Source organism: Equus asinus, chromosome 22, assembly GCF_041296235.1.
Source record: "Equus asinus isolate D_3611 breed Donkey chromosome 22, EquAss-T2T_v2, whole genome shotgun sequence".
NCBI classification, from domain to species: Eukaryota; Metazoa; Chordata; class Mammalia; order Perissodactyla; family Equidae; genus Equus; species Equus asinus.
In genome coordinates, this window is record NC_091811.1 from 26,271,140 (window position 1) to 26,283,083 (window position 11,944).

Below are 11,944 nucleotides of genomic sequence, written 5' to 3' on the forward strand. Positions count from 1 at the left end.
TAAAAATAATGCCTAAGGAAGTGTGAAAACAAAAATTTCTGTTCTGCATATCAGAACAAAGTCCCAAGGTCACATGATTCATAGTTTATATATTATGAAAAGTAAACTACCATTAAAAAGTTTTAAAAAATGTTCTACCTCAATTTAAAGACTGCAGGAGGATCCTTTTTAATTTTTTTTTCTTCTGGAGAAAGATTTTGATCTTTGTTCTCGGAGTCACATTTCCAGAAGGACTAGGAAACAAAGTTTAATAATAAAAAGGAATGGGCACTTCTCCCAGAAATTCTGGAACCTATCTTGTATACATTCTTTTACACAAACTGACATAGAGAGAACACAAGAAAATATTTGAGTTTATAGAGAACACTAACTTCCTTTGGGTTTGAAACACCAGGACAAAGGGAATGAGCTGTAGGAAGACTTAGTGAGGCTCAGAAAGACAGAAAAGAGTTGGGAAATTCTAAAGCAGCCACGGTTAATACAACTGCACTTAGGAAAAATAATCGAGGTGATTTCAGACAGTTATAACCCAGGAAAGCGACCTAGGACACTGCTCTCTGTCTTCTGAAACAGCTGCTTAATGTGCTGATGTGCACCCCAAATCCCCGAAATGTTGGGCCAGGATTAAGGGAAAATCCTGCTATTATAACAAGTTACTACTCCACAGCACCTAATTATCATCTGCAGTCCTGGTGGCCTTATCAAAAGATGCTTAGCGGAGAAAAGCAACTCCAGTGGCCAGTAACAATGGCCACTCAATTATAATGGCCCCTATTGTATGCCAGGCACTATCCCTCACATCTACCTTATGAGGATTCACACTTTTATAATACCCATTTTACAGAAGAGGAAATCAAGGCGCAGAGAGGTTAGATAACCGACTGAAGGTCACACAGTCACTAAGTACTGGAGCAGGATTGAAACCCAGGCAGTCTGGCTCCACGGGTTCTGTTTCTGGAATTCCACACCACCTCTCTAATACTATCCTTCCAAGAATGAAGAACTGTGATGGAAAGAGTGAACATATGGAGTACCTTCCTCAAGTGAATTTGGAAATCAGAATGCCCTCAGAGTTAAAGGATCAGTTGAGATTGGCCTCAACCATAGGTCTGCCAAGTCACCTTAAGGAGACTGAACGACTCCCAGCACACTGAACGCCTCCACAACCACACAAAAGTATTAGCCTGTCTAGGGAGGCAATCTGATATCTTAGGTGGGCCCTGGCGAGCCATGAAAGTGGGGAAAAGGAGTCAGCGCCAGCTGGTCCCAGCGAGCACTGTCCAATGGAGGGGCACCATGGGCTGACTGAAGTGTCCATCCCAGGCGGAGGCAGTGAAGCAAGCCTCCAGCCTGAGAATCCCTGATACAATTTACCCCGTGTAGTTTGATAACAGCAAGAACGTGCCTGGAGCAGGCAATGTAAGTATCCGGTCTGCTAAAAATTAACAACTGGCATTTTGGTAAATAGACTTGTGTGTTTATCAGGGTGAATCAACTTCCATGTATATGATCAGCTCTGGAGCGCTGCAAAGAATGAATTTCTGGAGTCTAGCCCTGCAAGGCCAAGGGCCAGATTTGGAACCAGTTTTACCAAGTCGCATGCCACCTTAGAGTCTCCTGGCAACCAACTCATCTCCTTCTCCAGAGGCAACTTGACTTCGCTATATACACCATTAGAAAAATTGCACAAGACATCCTAAAAACATATGGGGCTTTTCAGTCTGGAAAGATACAGTCAACTCTATCATACGCCAGAAGTCTACAAGAGTTCGAGAGAGATGGCTAGCATGAACGTGCAGTCATTTGCTGATTTCTGGAATAAGGAAAGTATAAAGTAAACTTTAAAAGTTAAAAAAGTTGTTTTTGGATAAATAGCTGCGTATTAGTGGATATAAAATTTATTCCAGGGGGATGAAAATGTAATCCTTTAGGTGTTTACTGGGTACTCACTAAATTTAGAGGACTGAGCTGGGCACTTCCGAGAAAACATGAAAACCAAGAGATAACAAAGGCCCCGTTCTCTGCCTGCAGGTTGCTGGCAGCCTAGTAGAAGGGTAACACCAAGAGCCAGAGCTGCCCTGGAAAACAGGTTCATATGGGCGGAACAAAGGAAACAGAGACCAGTCTTTCGAAACCATCAGCGAGAACATCACCAGCTGTGCTTCCACGCCACGCTGTCAGGATCACCTGCAGCACCAGTACCCTCACTCTCTGCCTTGACTCCCGACCCAGCTAGCACCAGGTCAGCTAATCCTCTAGGGAACTCAGCTTAAGAAACAGTTTCTTTCCAGGTGGTATGTTCTTGAATAAACAGTGTCCCATTTTCAGAAAAACAATGTCTCTATCTCATTCCTCAGGCTGTCCCCTCCACCTACAGAAACATTTAAAATAATCCCAATAATCCAAAAGAAGAACAGAATAGGGAGATAGTTTCAGCCAGCATTCCAGACACAAGAGCCATTTCCACATCTGGGGCGTTCTCTAGCCTGTCCCAGGTGTGTCTGCACGAGCAGTCTCCCAGGGCCAAAAGGTGGCACCAACACCACCTCCATGGTCCAGGGAAGGAACAGAATGTGCAGAGAAATCGAGTCAGGAGCCTGGGAGAGCACCACTTCTGATTCCAGAAGTGCAGGCAGCTTAAAAGACTGGAAAGATTTAAGAATACGTGGCGACTTTCAAAGCCAAGACCTTGACAAATCTGGTAACTGGAGATGATTTAAATGAGAGGATGTGGGTAGGTTATATGCAAATACTACGCCATTTTATATAAGGGACTTGAGCGTCTGCGGCTTTTGGTATCCGCAGGGGTTCTGGAACTAATCCCCCCACCCCACCCCGAGGGATGACTGTACTGAGTTTCTCTCAGTCTCAAATTTTCTCATCTGTAGAATGGGGATAATAATCCTATTTAGGATTATAGTGAATATTATATCGAAAAAACCGTAAATCCCTTTAGCATACTGTCTGGCACATATGAAGCTGGCAATACCAGGTTGCACTTCTTAGCCTTTTAAACCAAAGTCATTGTCAATCAACAAGAAAAAAACTCCGGCAGCCTGGAATCATAGCCCGCTATGATGTGAATAAATATATTTAGATGCCCTTTGGCTGGCGCTTTCAGGACCAGCAGAGGCTCAGCAAGCCAAGAATGGTTCAGGAGCGAACGGATCTGCCTGTCCAGAATTCTGGCCCACACTTTTTAAGTTGGCAGAAGCACGCCCCGTGGCCTTCCCGGGGGCCAGCACCGAGTACAGCAGGGCTGGAGCCAGGCGGGCCAGGCCCCCAGCGGAAGCGCGCTCCTTGGCGTGCACCCAGGACCCAGACAGGCGCTGGAAGTCAACCTGGCCGGCCGCGGGCTGGGGCGGCGGGCGCAGCGGGCTCTCCCCCGGGGCGCGCACTGCTCACCTGCCTGGCTCGGCGACACCGCGGCGACCAAGAGCAGCAGCAGCAGCGGGGGGAGCGGCGGGGCGGGCGGCTCGGGCAGCCCGAGGCGCCCGTCCGGGCGGTGGCGGGCCATCGCTGCGGCCGGCGGTGGCGGCTGTTGGCGGAGGGGCTCTCGGGCTGGCAGCCGGCGCCGCGACTCGGAGGTTGGGCGTCCTAACTTTCCTTTTTCATTCGCCCTGCCTGTCCGGGGCTTTTAGAGAGGAGGAAGCTTCACGTGGCCTTGGGAACAACCTTTGCCCTGCTGGTCCCCCAGCGTGGGAAGGGCGGGTCCTGTCTGACCCTCTGGCTGCCAGTAGGTCGTGCTAGGAAAGTTCCCCAGGGGCACGTCGAGGATCGTGCCACTTTCTCCGCGCTCGTCGGGCAGTTTTGCGGCTCACGGCTGGAACAGATCAGTTCACATCAACGCCACTAGCCTTTGGCTCCAGGGCCGGCCGGCCACTCCTCTGTCGCAGCGGGGATGAGGCACCCTGAGCAGTGGTGAAATGCATGCCCCCGCCTACACGCAGCTCTGATTCTTCTGGAGAGATCTTCACAGGTCCCTTACCTCTCAGGGATCAGAGCCCCTTCATCCCAGGCTGTTCAACTTCCATCCGTTTGCTGCAGCTCAAGAATCTGGATCGTTTGCTTTTCTCTTCGTTCGCTCGAGCCACCACTGGAGAGAGATTCAGACGGGGCTGAAAACTGGTATACCCCTGAGCCCCTGTGAAGTCCCCATTTCTGTGCAGGGTCAGTTGAAAGTGACATTGTGATGTAGGCAAAACTATGCCTTGGGTGACATTGTGAAGTTGGCAGAGGGTGCCCTAGGTGACATTGTGAAGTAGGCAAAAGACATTTTATTCATTCAATAAGTTTTCCTTGAGCCCATCTTGTGTGCCAGGTACCAGTGATATGTAGACAATTAAGAGCATGCCTACCACAGGCAAGAAGGGGCAAAGCCCTATGAATAAATGGGTACTCGGAAGTTGCCATTGGTGCTGTAATAGAGCTACGCTTAAGGTACAGTGAGGGAACCTGGGGTGGGACAAGCCACCACACAGCTGGGGGCCTAGGCACCTTACTCTTCTCCTTGGTCTTTCTTGCAAGCCTAACTGAGCTGTTAAGGGGAGACGGGAGGGGAGGACAAGAGGTACCTCTCCTAGAGGGGAAAATACATATGTAATTGTTAGAAAAGACACAGAACAGTGACATCAGATCTCTGTGCAAACTGTTAAACACAAGTCCTAAGTCATAATTTCATTTGGTGACAGCACCTATCACAGTACTTGGATGACAATATCATTTAATGAATTGAAGGAATTGAGGACTTCGTAAAAAATGCACATTTTTCTTAGATCCAGAAAATGAAAATGAAGGCAAATTCTGAAGATTTTGGTTGTGCCATGTTGAAGACAAGTACATTAGGACATTCAAGGCAGCTGTCCCTTGGGAGTATTTTAGTCATGCTACCTCGACAACCCTCCTCCCTATCACTAACCCTTCCAATCCAAGGAGCCACGTGTTGGGATGTGATCATGTGTATGAGAATGTCTGATGTGAACTAAAAGGCATTCATTCGCCTGTTACTTAGTCATCCAATATTTGCTGACTACCATGTTCCAGGCATAGAGCAGTAAACAAGATGGACAGGGTCCTGCCCTCGCAGAGCTTGCATTCTACTGGGGGAAGCAAATTATATATATAAACAAACTAATTGGATTAGGGGTTCTCAGCCTCAGCATTGTGACATTTTGGACCATACAGTTCTTTGTTCTGGGGGAGTTGTCCTGTGTATCCCCTGGTCTTTACCCACTGGATGCCAGTATCACTCTCCCCCCCCCCCTCCACCCCCAAGTTGTGACTATCAAAAACGTCTTCAGACATTGCCAAATATGTCCCTAGGGGACAAAATTGCCGTCAGTTGAAAATCACTGAATTAGATGATGATGAATCTTGCCTTCCATATCTGGGAAGGAAATGAGCAACAAAACTCCTACCAACGCTGAGGGGAGGATGACCAAAGATGTTTACTGTGAAATGTTTTTATCACTTCTGTAGTAGACATGTGTGGTTTGGGGCTACTTACCATCCATTTCTCTATTCCTGGTAGCAGTTTTTCCTGAATCTGGACTCCACTGGTTTAGAAGTTTCAGTGAACAAGGGAGGAGGTTTGTTTGCACCAAGAGACACAATAATAGTTGCATTGACTAGGAATTATTGCTCCCTGGTCTTTATTGGGCTCCCCTGAAAAAAATGAGTAAGAATAGGATTACAGTTTTGGTTAAAGTGATGGAGGCTGACCCTCAAATGGAAATTGCACTGCTGCACAGCAGGAGACAGGAGCAGAAGGGCTCAGGGGAGTCCCTTGTATCACCACATCCTACTGAAATGGCTAATGAAAGTGCTGTCACCTCACCTGGGCAGCACCACGGGGGACTCAGGCTCCTCACCCAATGGGCAAAGAACCCCAACTACCTGAGATGCTGGCCCAAACCCAGGGGAAACATGGAAAGAAGGTAGAGAAAAGAAGTCATGGGGGCCGGCCCGGTGGCGCAGGTTCGGATGTTCTGCTTAAGTTCACATGTTCTGCTTCTTGGCGGCCCGGGGTTCGCTGGCTCGGATCCCGGGTGCGGACATGGTACCCCTTGGCAAAAACCATGCTGTGGTAGGCATCCCACATATAAAGTAGAGGAAGATGGGCATAGATGTTAGCTCAGGGCCTGTCTTCCTCAGCAAAAAGAGGAGTATTGGCAGTAGTTAGCTCAGTGCTAATCTTCCTCAAAAAAAAAAAAAGAAAGAAAGAAAAAGAAGTCATGAATATCTATAGCCAGGTGACCAGTTGTAGAAACAGAGATAGCAGCCTCTATCTATATTTCTTTCCTGGCTGTAACATATATACAGTGGATTCAAAATTTTACAGTTCCAGAATGAAATATACATAATGGAAATTTGTTTCTTTTCCAAAAGGTATAATTAACTTAGCACTCAAGCACTCATTTACTGACAGTAGAAATTTTAGAATGCCAAATTTAAGGTTACTCAGTCTTATTTGGGCTAAATCCTTAGCATCCTTTGACTCCTCCATATCCTTCCCCTCTTTCCTTCAAGTTGATCTTAGTTTGAGGGGCCTTATGTATTGACCTGACATTGGATAAGGGACATCTACTCTGTGTGTCATCCTCTTGGCTTGGGGGCCTCCACTAAGATGTAGTTTCTCTCTTCTGGTCCTCATTGTGGTGTGCAGGAATGCACTGCTGGCATCTGTGGCTCTTGGCCTCAGGTCTAGATTCCTACATACTCTGTGTGTTAGTTAGGGTAATGCTAACTACTATGACAAATAGACTCCACAAGTACGATGAGGTAATGCCACAAAAATTTGTTTTTGGCACATAAACCAATCCAATGTGGGAGTTCTTCCCTGGTAGGTGTCTTTTCTTCCTGTAGAAACTTGGGAACCAGCCTCCTTTAATTCCGTGGTTCCACCATTCTCTAAGGCAGAGGTTCCAAACTTCTTTGGTTCATAGTACTCTTAGATTCTCAGTAATATGTTTTTGGGGCTGCAGACCAAAAGAAACATCTAACGGTTCCTTTTATTAAGTAGTTAGGGCCAAACAATTTAATAGTAGTAATTTGCTCAGCGTCCTGGGATGGTACAGTTTTCCTCAAAATTTTATAATATCCCAACTACCCGCTTTGGTTCATCATGGTATGCTCTGCTGATATTACTATTTCCTGTGATTATTTAATATATCCCAGGTACTCCTTGTGGATTCACTGTGGTCGTCAAACTGTATGCAGGAATCATGACTCTAGGGCCTTGGGGTATTTTCTTCCGGCCAGAAGAAGGGGAAAGAGGACGGGGAAAGCACTCCTGCTTTTTAATCACTTCTGCTTACGTTCCATTGGCAGTAAGTAGACATATTGCCATACCTGTATGCTAAAGAGGCTGGGGAATGCCGCCTCCAGCTGGGATGTCACCTCTTAATATGGAAACAAGAATATACATTTTTGGTAGGTATCCAGACCTTTGTGATCCTCTTGGCAACCTCTCCATCCAGACTTGAATTCTATAGTGTCCTTTGGCTCTTTCTCAGCCCCCTCTGAGCCCTGGGGAGTGGCAGCAGGAACTCAAAGATACCCTCATCTAGTGTGCAACAGTCAGTGAGCATGCTCTTGGGTTCGTCTCCCCAAACACATCCCCTCAGCCACTGCTACTCTACAACTCAGGTGCTGTGTGGAACACTTAACTCTTTTTTGAGGCTTCCAAGTGCATGGGCGACATTCTGGAAAGTTTAAACATAATCTTTTCTGCTGGTAATTCTAGACCTATCTTGAGTTTCTATTACCAAATATTTCCACACCCGGCCTTACCCGTCAAGTAGGTGACCCATCCCCTAGAGGAAGGGTGGGGCTGGTCCTTGCATCAACCCATATGTAATTCTCTTATCAGCTCTTCAAACTTCTTACTTCTTAGGGGTAGGAACTAATTCAACATTATTATACATCCTTAATCCAATTTATTGTTCTTGAATATACTTTATGTCCTTTTATTTCAATCTGAGTCTTGCAATTTTCCAAGTCAAGCTTTGAATGTTTCAAAATCCTTTTGTCTCTCAGATTCATAGATCTTACCTTTCAATAGCTTTGAAAACTATGGGCTCTGTCTACTCAAGACTACAAAAAGCCACAAATTTTACTCTCTGGTCTTTCAATATTTTTGTTTTCTCCTCCCTTGGGCCATAAGCCTCAGCCTCTTGGGATAAATCTAGTGGTGGAAGATTTGCTGGGTTAAAAAAGAATTTCTCAGAAGAAAAATGTGTAGGGTAATAATTTAGACTACTATCCAACTTGTCTTCCATATGTTTACTTCTGTGCTCATTTTCCCTTTTCTTTTCTATTCTTTTCCTCCATCACTGTGTGTTGGTTGTCTTGGTAGTTAAACTTACTGTCTGGTCTATAAGTATTAGAATATTGAGTTCAAATTGCTGCAGAACCAAAGAAAGGAAGAACGTTCCTCAGAAATCCCGGGCTTGGGCTGGATGTCTGTGGAGCTTGTCTTGGTCGCTTATAACATCGTTCTGAACTGTCTGCCTATCCTCTCTTCAATTCACTTGCCCACCCTTTATATAAGCTGCCATTCATGATAATTTCCAGACTGCAGGTGTCTTGTAAATTGGGTACACAAAAGAGGGGCTGCCTTTGGTCAATGATTGTAAGGCCACTAGCATGTCTTGGCTTTAAAACCATGGTATAAGGGTAAGATATGACTCAGGAATGGGTTGACTACAGCAGGAGAGGCAGAGGTTAAGAGAGAAGTTTCTGTACAAGTTAAATACTGATTAGGTGGTTTAGTTTTTGTTTTTGTTTTTGTTTTTGAGGAAGATTAGCCCTGAGCTAACATCTGCTGCCCATCCTCCTCTTTTTGCTGAGGAAGATTGGCCCTGAGCTAACATCCATGCCCATCTTCCTCTGCTTTATATGTGGGATGTCTGCCACAGCATGGCTTGACAAGCAGTGCATTGGTCTGCACCCGGGATCTGAACTGGCAAACCCCAGGCTGCTGAAGCAGAACATGTGAACTTAACTTCTGAGCCACTGGGCTGGCCCTGGTTTAGTATTTTTTTTTTCTACAAACAACAAACAGTAACTTTTTATTCTACTGGTAGGCATCTTTGTCCCCATCTTTATCTTCAAAGAGGCTGGAAGACACTCCCGAATACTTTTAGGACCAAAAACATTTTCTGCATTGTTTAAGGGATGTAATTTTTTGCCTGACAGTTCTTTTTTTCATAATTTCTCTGAACCTCTTTTTCTACTTCTTTCCTAAATTGAGTGGCTACATCCTGGAGTAGCTGCCACTGACTTCCTCTATTTACTTTTCTTCTCCCACTCTTAATATCCTAGTACCTTCTCTTCATTCTGCAGATAGAAGTACAAATGCCAAAAAAAAAAAAAAAACCAATTAGAAAAACACAACCCTTTCTTAGTGGTGTTTAACCTTGGCTGTAGATGCAAAATATTTCTGTATTCAAGGTCCCCACTCTGCTTCCAGGTTATAAGGAAAGATTTAAGCCTGAATGATATACAATAATGAATACGTGAAAAGTACTCAATAAATATTTGATGAATCTGGCTGCTACTGATATTCTTAAATGGAGACAATAAGAGGACAAATCTTAGGCAGTTAATTCTTGGAAAGTGGCTAGAAATTAACATTTAAATATGTCCCCAGGGTCAAAACTCCAGAAAATGTTACTAGAAAATATCTTATTTCAGTCTATTTGAGTAAACTACGTGAGCATCTCTTGGCTACAGGGAATTGAGTTATAAACCACGCATATCAATCTTCCAGACAACTGTGTCTGAGAAGGGAGTTCTGAGGGAGTGATGCCAAGGGAAATTTGAATACTCTCTCTGTTGAGAAACACACAATGTCTGTGAGCTCTTTCAAGTTAAAGATGAGTGATCAGAAATAAGAGCCAGCACAACACGAAGTCTTTGAAAAATATTTTGGAATAAGGAAAAGGGAACATCATCCTAAAATCTCAGGTTTCTAAAAACTACCAAATTTAGGAACCAAAATAAAATTTTAGAAAATGTTTTAGCATCTCATATCATAGGATATGAAGAAAATATAGCTTCTATTTACTAAGAGAAGAAAGTTTATAAAGAAAAACAGGTTGAGAAGAAAATGAATGAGATGAAAAGGGAGATGGATAGAATAACAAAGCATTGATAAAAAACAAAAAATTTCTGGGGCCAACCAGTGGTGCAGTGGTTAATTCGCATGCTCCATTCGGCAGCCAGGGGTTCGCCAGTTCGGATCTTGGGCACAGACATGACACCACTTACCAAGCCATGCTGTGACAGGCATCATACATATAAAGTAGAGGAAGATGGGCACAGATGTTAGCTTAGGGTCAGTCTTCCTCAGCAAAAAGAGGAGGATTGGCAGTGGATGTTAGCCCAGGGCAAATCTTCCAAAAAAAAAAAAAAACACAGAAAAATTTCATAGTAGAATTGACATTTTCATTACTATTAGCCATTCCAGGCTAATAGTAAAGAGCAGAATTTGGCACTGTTGAAAATGAAGTCAGTAATTTGAAGGACAAATTGATGAGACCCTCCCAAAAATAGAAGGAAAAGATAAAAATGAAAAGGAAGGTAAAGGTGAGAGGCACAAAAGACTTTAGAATTCAGCCTAAGAATATAGCCCCCTCTTAGAAGGGCCCCATGCTTGGTTTAATGCTCTGTTGTCACTGTCTTGAAATTCTTACTAATTTCTGAACAAAGGATCCTGCATTTTCATTTTGCACTGGGCCTCACAAATTATGGAGCCATTCCTGAATCTGGTAAATCTGATGCTGGCCCTGATATGAGTTCCCCCATATTAAATCCAGCAAATATGGGGTTAAAACCAAAGTACTCTTTCCCTGCTTACTCCCTGGCTTCCTGGCTCCAGAATCCACTACCTGCCATGGAGACAGACGGCCAAGGACAGCCACCTGCATTCCTTATCATCTCCCCCTCCCTGCAAACAGCCTCTCAAGGCTGAATACAGGCTGGTAGGAAAGCTCTGACCAGCAAGGCCACTGACTCCCCCCTTCCCCCACAAATAGTCACATTCCTCACAAACATTTAAAACCTCTCGCCTCCCATCTTTCGGGGAGACGAGATGAAACAAGACAAATTTGAGAGATCCCTCTCATCTCCTGGCTGATATCAAATAAGTAAAACCCTTTCTTTGCCATAAGCCTAGCGTTCTAGTTTTTATTTTGCCCCTCTTGTGTGGCGAGTAGGGAACCTATGTTTGTAGGAATTAACAAATCCAGATCATGGGACATTCTGTAAGACTACTGGACTATATTATTTTTTTAAATGTCAGTTTCCTAGTAGACGTCCCCTCCTCCCAAAAAACCCATCCACCTCCCAGAAAAAAAATGAAGGAAGTACTCTGCTAGTTAAAGTCAACTGAAGAGACATGACAGCTAAAAACAATGTGTGATCTGTAATCGGATCCTGTAATTGGATCCTGAATGGGGTATGTGTGTGTAGGGGTGTATCTACAAAAGGTATTTTGGGGGAGAATATTTCGAGAAATTTAAGTAAATAAGTACTGTATATGATGGTATTGTATATTTTTAAAATTTGTTGGTTGTGAAAATAGTATTGTGAATATTGTCAACCTTCAAAAACAGAAAACAGTTTAAGATGCAGAATGTTTATTTAAGATTAAAGAATTGCAATTTGGGAGCACAGATTCAGGTAGAAACTCAAATAGTGTCCCACTAGGAAGTGAAAGTCAGGGGCTTTTCAAGGCAAAGAAAGGAAGTTTGTATTACAAAGAATTTTAATTGGAGTTGGAGGCAGAGAGATAATCTTGGCTAAACATTGATTGATTATTGATTCCATCTTCAGAAAATCCGCAATCCTGTCTTTGTGATCAGGATGTCCATTCTCCTGCTGACTTCGCAAACAATTGCCTGTAAAACAATTGCTGTTTGGGCCCAGTCCAATGGTTTGG

General features: G+C 44.2%; 1 protein-coding gene across 1 annotated transcript in view; it reads right to left on the reverse strand.

The window, feature by feature from the left end:
* PLBD1 (phospholipase B domain containing 1) overlaps nucleotides 1–4,165 on the reverse strand; it is a 49,732-nt gene extending 45,567 nt beyond the window's left edge. Inside the window, exon 1 of the mRNA XM_014834211.3 lies at nucleotides 3,406–4,165. Within this exon, the coding sequence (XP_014689697.2) occupies nucleotides 3,406–3,517 (112 nt within the window). The 5' untranslated portion in view covers nucleotides 3,518–4,165. The remainder of the gene's footprint in view (nucleotides 1–3,405) is intronic.
* Between the last annotated feature and the right edge of the window lie 7,779 nt (nucleotides 4,166–11,944).